The sequence below is a fragment of the Glycine soja genome, chromosome 18 (genome assembly GCF_004193775.1).
Source record: "Glycine soja cultivar W05 chromosome 18, ASM419377v2, whole genome shotgun sequence".
Taxonomy (NCBI): Eukaryota; Viridiplantae; Streptophyta; class Magnoliopsida; order Fabales; family Fabaceae; genus Glycine; species Glycine soja.
In genome coordinates this window covers 38,281,329-38,301,919 of record NC_041019.1, presented here as the reverse complement: position 1 = coordinate 38,301,919, position 20,591 = coordinate 38,281,329, and the positions used below count along the sequence as shown (strand labels likewise).

General features: G+C 34.1%; 1 protein-coding gene and 1 pseudogene across 1 annotated transcript; both read left to right on the top strand.

Moving 5' to 3' along the window:
* Window positions 1–1,786: 1,786 nt before the first annotated feature.
* Window positions 1,787–18,326, top strand: LOC114397220 (glycerophosphodiester phosphodiesterase GDPDL3-like). Its single transcript, XM_028359316.1, has 7 exons — window positions 1,787–1,793; window positions 3,752–3,790; window positions 3,939–4,223; window positions 13,899–14,038; window positions 14,564–15,047; window positions 15,138–15,244; window positions 17,836–18,326. The coding sequence occupies exons 1-7, from the start codon at window positions 1,787–1,789 to the stop codon at window positions 18,019–18,021; spliced, it is 1,248 nt and encodes a 415-aa protein (XP_028215117.1). The 3' UTR covers window positions 18,022–18,326.
* Window positions 18,327–18,967: 641 nt separating this feature from the next.
* Window positions 18,968–20,253, top strand: LOC114397219 (annotated as a pseudogene).
* Window positions 20,254–20,591: the final 338 nt, after the last annotated feature.

The window sequence follows — 20,591 nt, the reverse complement described above, 5'->3', positions numbered from 1 at the left end:
CGTGACAATCATTGGACTTTAAGCCAACCAACTTCAGATCATTGAGGGTTACAAGGCTCTTGATATTTGAAGAGTATCCTTGTGGAATTTTTACATTCCGTAGATATTGAAAAAAACTTTTCTTCTCTACTGTTGATATTGTGTGGCATGCTGGGGGCAGATATGTTCATCAACCTTGTGATATCGGATGCAACTGCTCTCATATTCCCATGTCAACCAAGTCTTGATGACATTTCAGACCATCCTTTGTCTTGCCTTTAATGTTAAGAAGGGTACCAATTAAGCCATCATAAACATTTTTCTCCACATGCATAACGTCTAGATAGTGTCTCACATGTAGATCAAACAAGTATTGAAGATCAAAGAATATTGACCTTTTCTTCCATATGTTCGTGTTAGATGATGTCTTTTTTTTTGTGTCTTCCCAAATACAATTACAATGTCCTTCACCCGATCATAAACTTCGTTACCAGCTAATGGTTGTGGCGGACTTTCATTCTCCTGACTTCCATTAAAAGCTTTCTTCAATCACCTATACGGGTGAAAAGGTTTCAGAAATCTTTGATGTCTGGTATATACTATCTTCTTTCTATGTCTCAGTTGTATGAAGCTTAAGTTTCTCTCATAGATAAGACATGGATTATGTCCTTTGGCACTGTATCCACTTAAATTTCCATATGCTAGAAAGTCATTAACAATACAAAAAACCATTGATCGTAACCTGAATGCCTGTTGTAGATTCACATCCCACACATCAACTTCGTCTTCCCACAATTTTCTCAAGTCTTCAATTAATGGAGTGAGATAGACATCAATATCATTCTTTGGCTGCCTTGGACCCGTTATCATCATACATAGGATAATGTATTTTCACTTCATGCACAACCAAGGAGGGAGGTTGTAAATCATTAACAAAACAGGCCATGAACTCTGGTTTGTGCTTAAGTTTCCAAAAGGATTCATTTTGTTCAAAGCAAGAGCAAGCCTTAGGTTCCTTGCCTCGTCTCCAGAATGTGGATACAAATGATCAATTATCTTCCATTGTGGAGAATCGGCCGGATGTTGGAGCAATCCATCACTTTTTCTACCATATGCATGCCATGTAAGGTTTTTTTGCATCATGTGTATTAGCGAACAATCGCTTAAAACTTGGTATTATTGGGAGATACCAGTAGAAATTTGCTGGAAAACTATTGTTTTTGCTTGCATCATCACTGAATTCATCATGTTGCACTTTGTATCGTAATACCCCACAAGTGGGGTACTTATGCATTTATGCAAACTGATTTCTATACAATATGGAATCATTAGGGCATGCATGAATCTTCTAGTACTCCATTCCCACAGGATATAAAATCTTTTTTGCCTCGTAGTGATTTTTCAGCAATGTGTTATTTTCAGGAAGCATATTCTTCAATAACACCAGCAATTCACAGAAGCTTTTATCACTCCACCCAAATCTTGCCTTCAAGTTAACTAAAGCTAACTGCTGACAACCTTGTGAAACTTGTACACCCCGAATACAATGGCATCTTTGAATCACTTTCTATGCTGTCATACAAAGGTGCATGTGCTTGTTCGAAACTGTCTTGTCCAAGATCATGAATGATGTCTTCTATACGATCTCCCGTGTCTTCATCAACCGGCTCAGTGCGAGAAATAGTTGGCATGTCTGGAAATTCCCCATGCCATATCCATTTTGTGTAATTCAGAATGATGCAGTGACATATAAGATGTGATCTTATTTCATTTACTGAGTGTTGTCTCCCATTCACACATTTAACACATGGACAGTAAAATTTCCCCCCCAAACTTGTAGCATTACGTTCTGTAAACTGTAGAAATTGTTCAACCCCATTCTCACACTCGTCTGAAATGCATGATGCTTTCATCCAACTTCGATCCATGTTTCGTCTTTGCTATTCAAAATCATTAACTTATCTGTCATGCATGCTAAACTCACTTTTTTCATTAAAGGTGTGGCCTTATCCCATCCAGGAAAACATTTTTATAGTTGATTCAAACGTATAGGTAAAATCTCTTTTGTTAGATTTAACGAAATTTCGGTAGCATTTCGCATTGGTCTTCAGGTACACAAGATGAAAGCGGTGACATGGTGCACAATCACCGCAGTCAAGTATGCACCTGAAGAATAATGTGAAATGCAGTATACCTAAATTTCTTCAAATCATGCAAAAGAGAATTTACCTCTACGTATGAATCAACTATAAAAAAATGTCCTCCCAAACTGTCCAAACAGATAATTCAAGACTCAATATATCGATTAATCCAAACTATCCGTATTAATCAGTGTATTGAATCTCAAACGGGAAACTAAGGTTCACTCATAATGCATGTAATTAGTAATATCAAAGAATATGGATATATCAACAAGCTTGTAATAAGCACAACAGTTTCAGAAATAGATACATACCTCGAAAGATGATGACTAACAACCACAACAAGTGTGGGGATGCAGTAAAATGGTACAAAAAAATATATAGTTGTGAAGAGGAGATATAATTTGTAGCATGAATGGGGGAAAGAATCAAAACAAGAAGTAAAACAATACAAAGGCAAACACAATTTAAGCTAGTAAGGCATGAATGGGAGACAATATTTGTTTTATGTAAACATTCTAATTATTTGAGAATTTCTCAAAATAACAGAAATGGGGGGATATAATCAGATTATAGTGTAACTTGCCAATCATCACTTATTCATTTTTGTAAACATTTTATAAATGAAAAATATGTTGTCATCACTTCCCCTTCAAACTCTTCCAACCAAACATATCCTTACATATATTTTCAGTTTTTCACTATATACGATATTTGTCCCTCGAAATGGAGTTGATGCGGTTGTAAGGTTCCATTAAATAAAATTATCATAATGTCTTCCTAATCTCATGCTCATAGTGTTTGAGTGAATCACCTTAAACGTGCTTCTTGAACTTGCATGCCTTTTCAATTTTAGAGTGGCCATGGATGGCTTGTTTAAACTTCATGGGGTAAATCCTCAATTTTAATCCTCAGTGAAATTGTTTTAATCACCTCAAACCTATGATTTATCTTGTGAATCAACATGCGAGATGTTGCATAATCATGGACTTTAGTGATCAATCTGCCCAAAACTGATATATTTATAAGCTAATTTATCCTTACTATCCAATCTTAGTAAGCAGATACTTTCACTTTGCATGAGTATGCCACTAAGATTGTTATGCAAACCTTAATCAATGGAAGGATGCTGATGGGATTTATGTTGACTTTGACTAAAGGATTTGATGTTCGAATGCTGGTGCAACTGCATGAATAAAGTTACTTAAAATATGTACTTTTAACAAATCTCTCACCACCTCATGCTTTCAAGCTTCTACTGTAAACTAAATTCAGCTTAGGGCAGGCTCCTTTAGGCAGATAAGATATGGTCCAATTATATACTCTTTAATTAACTATAGTAAAAGATTTTGTCATGGTGTTCAGTTTCCTTATTGCATGAAAGCACATAGCGATTTTTGCCTTTTAGGCATTGCATGCTTATTAGCTATCCTAACTAGAATTTGCTTCCTCAATTTTAAAATGCTTTTACATCATATAAGAATAAGACATAAGCATGTAGTTGATATTAGTCGCTTGTGGGTTGTACCGCTTCTTATAAATTGCAATCTCTGAACATGTTTGTATTTTTGTGTTTACGATCCTTTTTTTCTATATTTAAGCAGATACTGTGTTGTCTTCTTATAATGCAGGTTGCTTTGCTCACCTAGGCAGCAATGCTATGAAAAAAGGTAACTTTGTTTTGATTTTGGAATATGTGTTCTCATCTTGTTCTTTAGCGGTTTCTAGTTGTTTGATTGTATGATTTTTATCATTTAACAACAGCATAGCTTGCATAATTGTTGACTTGTCTCTCTCACTTTTTTTGTCATGTTTTAGACAAAACTTTGGTTATCTCAAAATATGGAGCAAGTGGAGATCATCTTGCTTGTACCAACTTAGCGTATAATAAGGCCATATCTGATGGTGTGGATGTTCTTGATTGTCCTGTTCAAATGTCTAAGGATGGAACACCATTTTTCTTAAACTCCATTGATCTTATAGAGAGTACAACAGTCGCCCAATCAAGTTTTAGCAAATTTTCCATGACTATCCCTGAGATTAAATCTAGCAGTGGCATATTTGCATTCAACTTAACATGGAATGATATAAACAACTTGACCCGTAAGTCAAAAAGTTTTGTTGTTGTTAGCTATTCACTAAGGTCTAATGGTCTTCTACATTTATGTATTTGTATGGAGTTAAACCAGACTTGTCAAAGCTTAACTATTATTTTGTGTGAATTGCAATTTTGGTCCCCAAGTTTTCCAAATTCATGATTTTGGTTCCCTTGATTTTTAATTGTAACATTTAGTCCCCTAGTTTTATGAATTTGTGATTTTTGCCCCCTAATAGATTACTAACTACTAATTATGATTATTAGAGATATTAAATTAATTATATATTAAATAAAAATTATTAATCAGTAAAAAACTTTAACAAAAGACTATTAACCCTAATTTTCTGCAACATTTTTAAAGTTTTTTACTGATTAATAATTTTTATTTAATATATAATTAATTTATATCTCTAATAATCATAATTAGTAGTTAGTACTCTATCACGAGGCAAAAGTCGCATATTCATAAAACTAAGGGACAAAATGTTACAATTAAAATCTAGGGGATTAAAATCATGGTTTTGAAAAATTAGGGGGACTAAAATCACAATTTAACCTATCATTTTTAAACAAAACAACATGCAGATGCATCACATTAGTTACTTTAATCCCAACTATGTTGGCACCTAAGCAACTAACAATCACTTACTACACATTGGAAATATATCAACCGAAAGAGGAGCATAAAAACAACACACATGGGGGACAAGAACCAAACCCACGAAGCAAAAAGCCTAATGGAATCTATAATTTGGCATCCCTACTTTGTCAAAGCTTAGTTGAATGAAACTTCAAGTTGCCAAAATTCAGAATTAGATATATTAACATTGAAACAAGTCGTGTTTTGGGAATAATGGGGAAATTAGCTTACAACTTCACTTTATAGGACAATTAATGTCTCGCTGACACTATTAGAAATAAGCTTTTTAATGACGATTCTAATAAGCTTTTAACGACGGTTGTAAAACCGTCTTTGAAGGCAATGACGTTGAAAATGATTGACAACCACGAAGGTTCTATAATATCTGTCTTAAAAAACATGCATATTCAAAGACGGTTCTTATGTAACAACCATATTTGAATATGTCTCTTCAAAGACGGTTGTTACATAAGAATCGCCTTTGAATGTACCTCTTCAAAGACGGTTCTTACATAAGAACTGTCTTTGAATGTGTCTCTTCAAAGACGGTTGTTACATAAGAACCGCTTTTAAATGTGCCTCTTCTAAGACAGTTCTTACACATAAGAATTGTCTTTGAATGTGGTTCATTATGTAAAGACATTTATAGAGAAGCAGTAGTCTCATTCTAATGCAATTATTTGCGTGCGAAATCTAGGTAATAAGTGATTTGTAGATTTCACACGCAAATAATTGTTAAAAAGGAGTCATTAGGTTCAATTTATTACAGACAAAATTATCAAATGAACTTAATAAAAGATACTCATTCCAAACAATGAAAACTTAACATCAAGACAATTAACATACATAATCACTCAAATATAGTATAGATGCAAAGCTAGGGACAACAAAATATTTATGGACATTAGTATACATGTACATGTAACAAACTAACTGCATTTTGTAATTCTTGGTAAAAAGGAAAACTATGACAAGAATCAAATTATTTAGTAGAGCATTTACCTTTCGAGCATATTGTGAATGACTCTGATATTCTCTGATTTGATACTTCAAACATAGTCTTCTCAATACCAAAGCGCCGATTCACATCTTCTACCATGAGCAGCTAACTCATTCATTTTGCTTGCAACCTACGAGCAGGAAAAGTAATAACATAAATACATCTCTAGTTACTATTGTGTCAAATTTTATCCATTTAACCAGAGGCAAAATCCTAACAACCATCATCAACCTCTTGAATTAGGATGGCACCTGCATTCTCAATTGCATCCGAAAGCTGAATGGATCGAGCAATTATAACACCATCATTAATCACTTTAAGATTTCCAGATTTAGAAAGAATAAAATTTCTTCCTACATGGTTAGGAATGAAATAAATAAGCAAGAAAAGTCAACAAGCACTGGACTAGAATCAACCAATGACTATATAATAATATTGAGATTTAAAAGCAAGGAATTTCCAGCTCAAATATAATTTAAAGCAATTATGAGGCTTGTTAGTGTTTCTTCAAATTAGCTTATGTTATGTACAAAACAACTTACAATCAAACCAAACCCCAATGAAAACAAAAAATCTTATACAACACACAAGTGATCTTGAAATTGATCTTGAACTGAAGTGATTTATGTCAGATGTTTAATGTTTTAACTCTAAAAGTAAGTTAGCAGTAAACTCAATACAAAAAATCTTATACAACACAAAAGTTATCTAAAGTTGCTTTAACTTGATCGATTTTGGACCTAGATGTAATTTCTCAAAGTGAAACCCAACATGTGAACACTTACCTAAAATCATATTCATATGATCCTGCTTATTATTTGTTACTGAGGGATATAATAATATTGCCTATCATGCATACATGCACAGGGATTATGAATATTGATAGTTGAAGCCAATGTTAATAATTTGTTATTCCCTCCTTTGCTTACTTATTTAGTCTCTATCCCTGCACAATTTTTACATTTTTAAATTGTAGTTATGTGATTTTAGACTAGCTTCATGGGCTTCTTGTTGCAACCTGCCCCCCGGCAGGGGTGCAACGCAGGACTCGATGGTGCGTCTTCCAAGGAAGGAAAATGCGTGGAGTCGCCACCAACGTTTATTCGAGGAAAACGTCGGAAAAACCCAAAATGGAAAAGGTCAAGGGTTTACATCTTTTGAAAATGAGGGTTTAGGAGTCATTTACGCACGAGAAAGGTATTAGCACCCTACGCGCCCGTCACAAGGGACGACAACCTCTAATCGAGTGTGCAAATTATGACTTCAATATTATTTATTTTCCCTTTTATCTTTATTTTCCCTTTTTGTATTTCTTACTTTTTTGTCCTTTTTATGTTTTTTTTTTTACTTTTTTGGGGTCGACAAAGGTGTTTCCCTCGCTCTTACGTATTCCTCAATTGCAATGAGAAAATCAGACCTACGTAGTTCTTTAAGAACTAAACGTTGGTTAAATTATTTTTATCTTTTTGAAAGATTGATTTTATCCGAGCAAAAGTCGTTTTAGGGCGTTGGACCTTGAAACGATCTTTTTGATTTTTTTTGAAAAAAAAGAACCGTTAAGGCGTTAGACCTTTGAACGATCTCTTGATTTTTTTTATGAAATGAAGAAGTTTATGAGTTGGTTTTATTTGGTCTTGGCTCATTAATCTTTAATCCATTTTTTAAGATAACTTGTGGCGTTAATGTCCGGTTAAAACTTATTTTACATTGATGAAAAGAGTTTACGACACAAACGATCAATTAAAACTTATTTAAATAGTGATTAAGTGAGATTGCAATGCAAATGATCGATTGAAATTCATTTAAACAGTGATTAAGTGAGATTACAACACAAATGATTGGTTGAATTTTATTTTAATGGTGATTAAACGAGATTACAGTATGAACGATCGGTCGAAACTCGCTTTAAACAAAGAAAAAGATCACCGATGATCGAAGAAGGAGAAGAAGATGCACAAACAATAAAGAGGACCCCTAAGGGTCCATAAGTCAAATTCAAATCCTTAAAGCAAGCACTAACCGAATGAAGAACGAAAAACGAATGAAGAACGGCGAAAAACATTCATAGAATTGATCACGGAAATGTCACAGAAGCATTACGGGAGTGCTTCAGCCTTGATTTTCTTCTTCTTTCTCTTTCTTTTCACTAATTTTAAGTGAAATATGCTTGCTAAGGGTGCTGAACCTTTTCCCTTTAGCCTCCCACGCCTATTTATAGCAAAATAGGGGGAGGAGCTTGCCGCCCAACTCGCCCAGGCGAGCTGGTGGCTTACTCCAGAAGCAACTTGCTCGCCCAGGTGAGCTGGTTACTTCCCTCCTAAGTCATCTAATGGGCCTAGGGGCTAAGGAATGTTCCAGAATGGACCATTTTCCCATATCTTGAGTTTCTTGCCCATTTCCTTCCGAAATGTCGCGAAACCCTACGGATTGCACTGTGATTGCTGTTAAGCAGCTTAACTCGATTGGAAAAAACCCCATGTTGACATAAATTGCCCTCATTCTGAGTATCTTGCTCATTTCCTTCCGTAACATTGCAAAACCCTACAAATTGTGCAGCGATTGATGTTAAGCAACATAACTTGATCGGCGAAAATCTGCATGTTGACAAACAATTGTCCCTGGACAAAATTAGGGTATGACACTTCTACACCTTCAGTCCATTTCCTTTGCAAAACTATGAAAGGAACATTTGAGTAAAAAAAAAAAGGGATAAGCTTACAAAATTGAAAATGATCTAAAATCTTGATGGAAACAACTGCATAGACAACGATGCTTTAGTCACCGGGAAAGTACTATGATCAGGTTATTGTAATTATTTTTTCTCTGCATAAATTTAAATGTTATCAAGTGAACAACTCTTTGTTTTGAATAATAAAAGGGCTGGGAGTAAGAAATAAATAGTATTAAATTGTAAGCCCGATAGGAGTATAATAAATTGTTGCAATTTGCATCAATGAAAATTCAAAGGCGAAACTTCTACATTCCTGCCGAATGCCAATATATGGGTCCTTCATGAAAGCCAACATTTAACAAAGACCATCTCACAGAAGTTGTGAGATTTTAAACACAAGAACCTACTGGAAATGGGAACAACTATTTTATTTCAGTTTTCCTACAATTTAAACTTATACTTGTAATTGTAGTTGTCACATATAATCATCATCTACAATGAAAATTGAGTTTGGCTTTTTGCCTTATTTGTTTTCACACGGGAGGGAGAAGGATGGGGTACTCCCAAAGAAGCTGATGAGGTGCTTGGTAATCCATTCACTTTAATACATTAAACCATTGGAAACCAGCTTTGTACCTATAAATAGTACCTCATTTGTAGAAATATAGTAAGAACTAAGAACTCCTCATTCTCTCCGTTTTCTTTTTATCTCTTCTCTTTATCTTCTCTACTTCTAAGTTATTTTTATTATAGTTCTTGTATTATCAAATAATCTTATTTAAGTGAACTTATTGTAATCAAATAAATGCATGCTATCTTATAACCAACCCTGGCCAGATAGAAATAGATATCCAATCTTGCACATAAATTGTTTGTTTATAGTGTAATATGAAGCCAGACTAGAGAATTGCTTGTCTCCAAGTCTGATCAGGGAGTGGAGTTTAATGTAAGTGATGGTACGTTAGTGAGAGTTGAGCATACTGTCAGCACCTACTACTATAGTGAGTTGTGACTAGTATTATTTATAACTTATGAGAAATTTTCTTAGGTGCTTAAAAAGGGATGCATTTTTTTAAGTATTTAGTGTTATTCTCCAATCAAAATTAAGAGTTTCACCATGATAATTTGCGTAATAAAAATTTGCATTAAATGACTAAATCTCAGTATACTGAGATGAAAATTAAATTTTGATAGGAGAACAAAACTAAGAACACAAAAGATATTGTACTTAAGATTTATCCTTAAAATAATCATAAGAAACTAATCCATCCATGAAATGCTTAAAGATTGTGTTACACTGTTTATATTTTTATCAGTTTTAATCAATATCTACCCTATTTTAGTACAAATCATGTGGTTGTGGAATGAGTCAATCAACACGAGACAGCAAGGTAATGTGACTTGAAGAAAATAAATCCTCGAAAATGAATCACAAAATCAAAAGATAACTGAAAATTATAACAAATTCTTTTGGGTTTACATTTTTGAACATGAAAGCAAAAGTTACCTGTTCACCCCCTTGATCACAGTATCCAATAAGAGATAGAAGGTTGCGATGATGTAGCCTTGATAACAATTCTATTTCTGTAATGAACTCCCTCTCACCTTGCAGTGAACCCTCCTGTGCACGTTTTACGGCAACAACAGTGCCATCAGGAAGATGACCTTTATAAACCTTCCCATAGCCCCCTTCTCTAATTTGAGCAGACTCGCTAAAATTATTTGAAGCCAAAGCCATTTCATTGTAATCAAATGAAATGGACCTCAACGGAGCTTCAGAGTAGTCACATATCGAATTGCAATAGAAGCACAAAGCAAAAAATTAGTAACAATTTTCACAATTTTTACTTGTCAAGCATAAATTATACTTGAGAAAGCTGACTTATTTTAAAGAATCTGGAGAGCCACTAGCTCGATGTGCAGAAAACATTATACAAACAATTCACTTAGAGGGTTTCTTAATTGCTGGTCCACCACCTGAATGAGATTCAACTTCAGTTTTATTGTTAAGTGTCCAAGTTCCTCTAAGCACTCTAGCATATCATAATTTTCAGTAACTTACCATCCCTGTAAGGACCCACAATGAAGTCCAGAAGTTCATAAGGCCCAAACAAGTCACTGCTCAAAATGCCCCAGTCTCTGAACAAGTTTCTGATCCGATTAACCTCACTTGTACTGAAAAAACAATAACTTTTATTGTTGATACATTCAGGAAAAAGCTTTAAGTTCATTCTCAACCGAGGCCCTTCTTCCTATGCAAAACTTTTAATGAATAGCTGATTAATATCTACATTAAGACCATCTGTCAAGAAGCTCTCAAATGTTCTCGTATGTACAGAAATCTGAAAATTCTGGACTTTTCAACCGATAATGAACAACCAATGGAGCAACACAGAAACACTCTACAGTGTATTCATAAGGAGAGGGGCATTCTTGACTGGGATAGTTAACACTGTAGTTTCCATTCAAGCCATTGTCAATTTTTGGTGCACAGAACTGAACTAAGGTGTTATTATTTGTGCATACAGGATTTCCCTCAAGCCTGAAAAACATTAATGTGACAAGTTATCTAAGAAAGATGGAATTCATATGCAACTAGCTTTGACCTTTATCATAAGGGTTTGTATTATTATTTTGAACATGCATGACAAGGAGAAAAAAAAATGGAACTCTCTACTACATTGACTTTACTATATCTGGAAAATATGTTTAGAAGCATACAAGAGTGTGACGCTTGGAGGAAGATTTGTAGTGCCTGATATGATTGTTAGCTGATTATTTTGCATGTCCCTGCAAGATCACCAACACATGCTGAGCAAATCAAAATAATAAAATTAAGTAGAATCTACGCATAACAAAAAAACATCTAAGAATAAAGGACGCCTCAGAGAATATACAAACATCTGAATGTTTAGACACACACTGTCAGATAATGCAGATGAAAAATAAAGGAAACATATACATTCCCCCAAATGCAAATTAATCTAGTAAGAAAATTTGTGTAACTATCATTTCAAGTCTTACAAGATAAGTCATTCAGTTCCATTTAAGCTCTTGTCCTGCCAAATGGTAGAAGGAACGTTTCCACTCAATGAATTGTTTGCAAATGACTTATCATAAGAAAAGATGTGTCTTAAATATATTGTTGATTTTATTGCATATTTTATAAAAATAGAACTTAGAAAATTAAAAATAATATGTATTGATTAAGAAATACAACAAAATACGTTTTGTAAGAAAGGTAAGTTGATACATACTTGATGTTATTTGGTTTACGCTTATACATTGCAGTTTGATATAGAAGAGGAAATGGTGAAACAAAAGGCAACTTACAATTTCTGAAGACGTGGAAGACTAGAAAAGTTGGATGGAATTGTTCCAGTAAGCTTGTTGTTTGATAAGTCACTGCACAAATCCCAACAGATAAAACAATAAGATCACATAGAATCCATGTTATCATATTTTTGAGATTTTCTCCAACCACTTAACCTAAGAGGAAAATATCCACATTTTAAAACCAAATAGTTGATTGCAAGACCAATAGATTTGTATTATTTAAGCAATAGAGGTTCGTACATGGTTGTGATATTTTCGGAAAGCTTATTAGTAGGAATTGATTCATTCAACTGATTGAAATTGAGGTCACTGGAATAAAAACAAACAAAAATCAGTAGAACCTGTTACAAACAATCTTGAACTATCTTTAAAACAGTCTTGAACTCTGTTGATATAAAATCGAAAAAAACCAACGCATAAACTGAGTTCAAAGAAAATAAGATAACTGAACTTACAGATAAGCAAGATGTGGTATCCTGCTGAAATCAGGAATTGGTCCTTGCAAGCTGTAGTTCCTAAGGCTCCTAATAAAACCATGTAACCAATAACGACATGTAGACTGTCAAACTTATAGTCTGATCATTTCTCCTCACAGAACTAAATTGTTTGTTTGAGACAAGAAATTTTATTAAGCAGAACAAAGTGGAAAATATGAGGAGTGACAATGAGGTATCCTTCAAACGATGAAAAAAAAGGAAATAATAAAACTTTTCCAAAACAATTTGGACATCAGACAAATGCATCTGTAACAGTGCATGTTGCCAATGGCTATATGCTCATCAAATGTTATGACTTGTGAAATACTCATTTGAACAGAGCAAGGAGAACATGTTATACTAATTGAATAAAACAAATATAATGTGTATGACATTCTTTTATGTTTTACAAAGTGGTTAACTGTTTAAATATCATTTCTGAGAAGCAATATTTATAATTGTACTTAAATGTTTTGACATTTATTTTTAATCTCCTTGCAATGTTTTTCTCCAATTGAAAGATCTATATACAAGAACGGCATGTAGACTGGTATTTCACACCATACACTAAAATAAAGGCTCAAACACCTAAGCTCCATTACTTGTAATTGGCATTGTACATCCAAACATGGAATCACAAAATGCACTTACAATTTTGACAATTTTGAGATGTTGCCATAAGATTCTGGAATGCTATTTCCGCCAAAGTCATTGTTATCAAGTTGACTTCAAGAACAACATGTTGTATTGCTTGCTGAATCTTCTTCAGCCATGGTTTTGCAAGCAAGGTTTTCACCATTCCTTGCAATCCCCAAATTGGTGAGAATAGACTAGGGAGTTTCCTTATAAGTGAGGAACATAGCAAAACAAAATGCACAATGCCCAGAGGCAGCTTAAACAGAAGATTTTGATTTTAGGTTATTAGTACTTACTGCACAATGCCCAAAGGCAGCTGGAAGAAATAGAGGGAATGTCCATGACGAGATTGCGGCAAGTATCGGAGGTCACAATGGAGGTTGTGGCAGATTGCGGAGCTCATGGAAGGGTGAAGGGCGAGAGTGAGATGTGCGGAGGCCAGGGCAGGGTGAAGGGCGAGAGTGAAATGTAAAGGAGCATGTGCATATGAGTTCCAGACTGAAAAACAAAAATTGAAGTAATTATAAATATGAGACAAAGGCGGTTTTTAAAAAACGATAGTAGTAGGCGTACAAACAAAGGCGGTATTTAAAAACCTTAGTAATAGGCTTACAAACAAAGGTGGTTTTTATAAAACCACCTTCGTAACATTTATATCAAAGGTGGTTTTATAAAACCATCATTAGCGCTTTATAAAAGTTTGGTTTAATTTCAAAAATACTACTGCAAGCTTTACTACATTGGTTTTTTTTATAACCGACTTAGATTCAACGATGTTGAATCACACTTTTGTAGTAGTGTGATAAATTACCATGGCAAAATTTTCCCTCTCATACCTTTTGTTGCCTTTCACTTGGCTGCTTATGATAAGTGTTACAACAAATATTTGACATATATTTCTCTTATCTATTTTCCATGTAGCCTCAATATTGAATCCTTTTGCAAAATGCAGATTGTTCAGGAATCTGCCTAAGAATGCTGGGGCATTGTTGACGTTATCATATTTCTTGTCCTTGACAAAAAACCAGACTTCTCTATCAGATGTTGCTATCATTGTTGAGGTGTGTGCTTCCATGCCTATTCATTCTTTATAGTATTCATTCTACCGACTACTGTTTGAACATATTTTTTTTTTGAAAAATTAGGAATTTTTTTTTGTGAGAATGGCTTAGGGTCACTTAAGTTATTTAATAATTCCTATGATTGATTTCACCTTGGAATAATATGCATTATTTCTATCAAATTGTTACAAGACCTGTTCCTCACTTGTTTTTGTTGGTCATACTTTCCTTCTAAATTTCTGTATAACTTGGCCAAAAATTATGAAATATACTGTTTTTAACTCTTTGGAGTTCTACTTGTACTTCATGCAGCTGACAACTCTCTTTTGAAACCAAAAACAAAATGACTCACCTGCCAAAACTCGTGTGAATTTCACATCAAATATTTCTTCAGTGACTCCATTCACCCTATTTATTTCAGGTAAAGAATTATTTGGCATTTTCCTTGTGTGTAAATGATTTTTTTCCTTTTCTTTCATCTTCTATTTACTAACATGTATATTGTGTTGTTCTTCTTCTTATCAGAATGCAACCTATCTTGTAGACAAGCAAGGATTAAGTGTGATTGATGTTGTCATCAGTGCTTTGAGCAAAGCAGGTTATGATAAACCAGGATCCCAAAAGGTATATATTCAATCCACTAATAGTTCTGTACTGCTAAAGTTCAAGGAGAAAACCAGTTATGAGCTTGTGTACAAGATTGACGAGACTGTTGGTGATGCCGCTAATGCAACTGTTGAGGATATAAAGAGCTTTGCTAGTTCTGTGGTTGTCAACAAGGACTCCGTAATTCCTAATAATAATCAATTCCTGACGACCTATACAAATATTGTGCCAAAGCTAAAAATTGCTAACCTCTTAGTTTTTGTAGAAACATTTAGCAGTGAGTTTGTGTCTCCAGCATGGGATTTCTTCGCAGATGAAATTGTTGAGATCAACACATATATTGAGGGAGCACAAATTGATGGTATCATCACAAACTTCCCTAAAATTGTTGATAGATACAGAAGTAAGTGCTAGCAAATTCTGTTGTACCATGGGTTGATTGTTTCAATATAAACAATTTTTACTGAAATAATTTTTCTCTGTTCTAGTGCAGGGAACAAATGCTTAGGTTTGGGTGACAACAAACCTACTTACATGGAACCTGTTCAACCAGGTGGTATTTTTGGACTCATTACCAAAGAATTATTTCCTCCAGTCGAGGCTATGTAACATCTCATTTTTCATAGACTAATTAAAAAAAGTTGTTATTTGTAAATAAATAGAGTTTTATGATAAGGTTTTTGTAATTAAATAAATAAAGAAAAATAAGTGTATTAAAATAATAGTTTGATAAAAAAAATAAAAAGGGTATTTTATTTATTCATTTGATAAAGAATAAAATGGAGTTTATTTTTATAAAATAATAAAAATAAATAAAATAATAGGTTGTGAGTACCATAGGTATAAATAACGATATGTTAGGTCAGACGGTAGCTTTCACGACAGCTTATCCCCTCAATTTCGTTTTTCCTTTTGTCCTCTCCAGAACCCCTTTCTTTTTCCCGCAGCCCACCAAACCTGTCTCAGAAAAATGATGATCTCAGACTCATTCACCGTTGGATCGTCGGGAAATTCAAATACCAGGTTCGCCACCCAATTATGAGCATTCTCACCTTTGGGAATTTCGATATCATGTTTGAGCTGAGAGAAATAACCTTCGCATCATAGTCTTTTCCTTTCCCGCAAAAACCTAGAGCTGTCTCGGTGAAACTACGATCCCGGTTTCATTAGCCGTTGGATTGTCGTGAAAATTTGATATGTCGTTTGAAATTCAATTGTGCACAACTTCACCGTTGAAATTCAATTGTTGTGAAATTGATATGCTATTGTGTCGAGTGTGAACCCTATAATTCGAGTATTTTTCTAATTAGCATGAATTAATGAAATAAAGTAAGGAGAAATTTAGAGTGGGATATTGATTTTGTATTTTCTCTTTTTCTTGCTTTTTAGGTCTTTTTATATAGTTTAAAATTAATATCATAATTGAAATTGACCAAAGTGTTCATATAATTATTTAGAATTTGTGCATTGAAAGCTTACTTTGAAATTCGTGATCCAATATGATGTATGCTAGTTTATATATATAGAATTAGTTATATATTTATTTATATTAATATTTTATGTAAATAATATTGTAGATTTGTTATAGTATGATTCCAAAAATTATTAAGTGTTGGAGTTTGAGAATATTATGGTTAGATTCGATGAACATGTGTATGTTGTACCTTATGAATATCATTAGGAATGTTATGAGATGTTAAATTGTGGGTATGATATTTGGTTGTGAATAAGTGGATGTGTTTAACACTTACAATAATGGCATTTTGAGTTGTGAATTATACAATAACCCGATCACTGTTTATACGCAGTGTTAAAGAGAAAGTGTAGGTTCCTACTTAGGAACCAGTGTTAAATTGTAGCGCAATGTGTTAAACATGTTTGAAACATGAGTGTGAGGTCGTGGTATTGTGTAATTCATGAGCAATGTTTATAAATGGAATATATGATGAATTGTGGAATAACATGTTGCTTTGAGATTATAATATTGTTATTGAGATTGAGTATAAGTGTAAAGTTGAACATGTGTTAATTTGTGAGATACATGTAAACATGTGATGGTGGATTGTGACACTATGAGATGTGAAATTGTGAATGAGTTTTGGTTGTGGATAAGTGTGTAGTTAACACTTGATGTGACATTACTTGTGTTGTAAGCTATGAATTGTACTATAACCCGACCAGTGTTATCTTGAAAAAAACATTGATGCGCAGTGTTAAAGAGAAAGTGTAGGTTCCTAATTAGGAATCAGTGTTAAAGAGAAATTGTAGGTTTCCTATTTAGGAACCTGTGTTAAATCGTAGCTCAATTGTGTTGAATGTGTTTAAAACACGAGTGTGAGATCGGGGGTATTATATAATTCATGAGCAGTGTCTGCATGCAAAATTATTTTAGGGGTTGAACCTGAATCAGGAAGGAGAGGCCTTGACGAACTCTTCGGAGTGTAGTCCTTTGGGGTCACCGGGTTTGAGTGCTCCTTTAATCCTATGCTGATCCCATATGGTTGGAGCATTCTCGCAAAACATCGTGACCCTGACTGGTCTCCCTATGATCTTACTTAGTGAGAGTGACCTGACAAACTCATTGTGTGGTGTGTCTTGTTATGTACTCCTAAGAGCCCCAGGGTGGTTTTTCACTGACATGGTACCACATTGCATATAGGATTGAGTCTTAGCATAACTGTTGCATACGCTTGCTAATTGTTTATTATGAAATTGATGTGTTATTATGTCTTGATCGGAGTGTGTGATTCTTGTGTAAGGTGATTGATGATTGAAAGGTGAATTTTGAATAACAAAGTGGTGGAATTATGTGAGTTATATTTAAGTAAGTTTTATTTTGTTTATATGATATTTATATCTAGTTGTCTTGCTTCTCTATTAGTTAGGAATGTGATAACTCACTCCTTGTGTGTTGTTTGTATTTGGATCCTGTGATGTTCTAATAGAATGTGACAGTGGGACATAAGTTTTTATATTAATTGCATGATGTTAGTCTATTTTATTTTATCTCACCGATTTAACAAAATATTTTCGTAAATTTTGACGGCCTTATTTTGAGCCGAATATGTTTTAATAAGTTTTAATTGATAATAGTGAAGTGAATGTGAACCTTTTACCCGTGTGAATTTGGTTACCGATATTTTTATATATTTTATTTATTTATATATATGTCGGGATAGAGGGTGTCACAGGCTACGTTTCCACCCTTGATAGAATCTAAAGTGGCAGAGCCACCTTTGCCTCCTGTTGCTAAAATAGCCCCAACTTCCAGCCCGAATGCTGGAACCAAATCACCACAGGGAAATTCACAGCCTAAGGTCATTGTCTGCTTCTTCTTGTCCACTCTGGCCGTGTTTATAGCTTCTCTTCTACTTTGAATAAAATCATCTCTAAACTTCCTTCTAAGGAAAAACAAAACAAATATGGAGAAAAGGTTGCTTTTGGTGGTTTCAACCCTCTATTTCCACATCTCTTCTAGGATTGAGTGGCATTGAAGCTTTTGGCTTCAAGACTAGATGAATAATCCACATTTTTTTGTTGTCTTCTTAAAAGGAGAAAATTCTTTCAATCTTATTTGTTGTAGCTACGCTTGTCCATTCTTAGTTCCTCAATTGCTTCTCGGGTTGGATACTATGAGCACAAAAGCCCGTGTGGTATATATTTATGAATTATTTTTAGATGTGTATTTTGTATCTTTTGCTATAAGATAAATTTATATTTAATACTTGTTGGGGGTGCATTTGGCATTAGGTTAACATTTTTCCCGAGAATTATCCAGAGCATATACATGTCTTTGACAGCTCTATATATTGATAGTTGTATATTGGACCAGCCCAAATTTGATAGCCCAAATTTAGGTTTTTACTTTTGTTGCTTTGTAGGCAAATGTTCTTAATTCTCTCATATGTTTGGTTGCTGTCCAGATTGCATTGCAAATCTTAACACCTCTAACATGGTAAAATTTGTTGGTTTGTACCATTAATGTATATCATTTGAGCTATAGTATAAAAAATGAAATTAAAATAATCCGCATTAATGATAGTATATAGAAGAGGTTACTCATGTTTTAAAGACAAAATAGGTGTATCAACCTACAAAGGGATGCAACCAGATTAGTAAACTTTGTTACACTTCAGCTACTCTACTTTTTTTATGCAAAATACAAGCATTTTGTGTTTATCCAAAATGTGGAACAGTAATTTCATAAACAAGAGCATTAAAATTACCTGATGAAAATGAAAAGAAAAACAAACTCCTTGTAGGATAAAAAACTCTCAGTTTGGTTTCTTCTCAAGTCCACACCATATTCCAAGTTCAGTTGCAATGGGTTTCATATACTTGTTTGAAAGTAGCACTAAAGAAATTTTGATCTGCAATAGGAGAGTACTTATAAGTGTGTTTCTACGGTGAATATTTCATAACTAAAAACTCAATCAGCCATAAACGCAATGTCATAACAGCAAACAAATGCATAATAGTGAATACAATTGCTTTCATGTCGTCTATATTTTTCTGCCTCTCAAATCTTTGCTCAAATTTCCTACTATGAAAATTTAACATTATGAATATACATGTTATTTGGATGGGTAGTGATGGGACCTAGCTAAATTTCAGTTTCTGATAAAGATCATTGTGTCCCTACTTTTATAATTTTCTACTATGTTGGTGTGATATGAATCATGCTTATTTTGGCTCCATTTAGCCTAATTGGTGCTTGGTTTTTATGGTTGCATTGGATTACGCTTGAAATCTTTTTGTTTATAGGACAACAAGCTGAAAATGACTTGCAGATTTGATCTGTGTGTGTTGTGTTGTGAATTTGCAGGTTGAAGCTAACAAAGTTGTTCCTAGGGATGATAAGCAAACTATAAACAGACAGACTGGTAGCATTCATGGATGTCCTAGTCCTGGATGCACCAAAAAGATTTTTGTTGGAGGCTTACCATCAATAGTCACAGAGACTGATTTAAAGAAGTACTTTGATCAATTTTTTACAATTACTGATGTTGTTGTAATGTATGACCACAATACCCAGAGGCCAAGAGGTTTTGGCTTCATCACTTATGATTCAGAAGAAGTTGTGGACATAGTTCTTTATAAGACATTTCATGAACTTAATACGAAGATGGTTGAGGTCAAGAGGGCAGTTCCTAAAGAGCTTTCCCCTAGACCTACCCGAAGCCCATTGATAGGATATAACTATGGTTTGAATAGGACTAGTAGCTTCCTAAATAGTTATGCTTATGGTTTCAATATGAATCCAATTAGAGGTTATGGAGTCAGGATGGATGGAAGGTGTAGTCCACTTACTAGTGCTAGAAGTGGGTTTACCCGATTTGGCTCCAGTGATTATGGAATAGGAGTGAATTTGGATTTAGGATTGAACCCAAGCTATTGAGTGACTTTCGGTTATGGTGGAAGTCTTGGATACGGTCGGATGAGTCCTTTCAACAATGGCAACTCTAACAGATACACCACTCCTATTGGCAATAACGTGGGCAATGGGAAAAATGGTTCTCTTATGAACTCAGCTTCTCAGAGTGTTTGGGGGAAATGGGGGATTGAACAATGCTGCCGATAGTCTAGTCAGCCCTAGCGCTTCCTTATGAAGTAACAAATACCAAAAACCAAATAACTAATCATTAATTTGACATGTTCCCTAAATAATACCTAGTATGCTCCAAGTACTGAGTATTTAATGGAGAACTTGTTCTTTAGTTTTCACATTAGAAAAAGATATCCATCGCTTGCAAAGCTTGGTTCATTGTATCACAAGATTTTAGAAAATACTCTTGCTAATGCAAGCAAATCTACATAACTCGGTCACTAGAGTATAAACATTGCATGACTTTGATCAACAGTTGACACTAATATTGTCCAACTTTGGACTCTTTATATTGTCAAACTTTCTCTTCTCTTCAACAATGTAGCTACTTCATTAATCTAG

What these genes read in the sequence shown, in the direction of transcription:
- LOC114397220 (XM_028359316.1), top strand. An exon ending in TGATATAAACAACTTGACCC is followed by an intron (nt 4,224 to 13,898) that starts GTAAGTCAAAAA and finishes TTTTCCATGTAG; the next exon opens with CCTCAATATTGAATCCTTTT. An exon ending in AATTATTTCCTCCAGTCGAG is followed by an intron (nt 15,245 to 17,835) that starts GCTATGTAACAT and finishes AGGGTGTCACAG; the next exon opens with GCTACGTTTCCACCCTTGAT.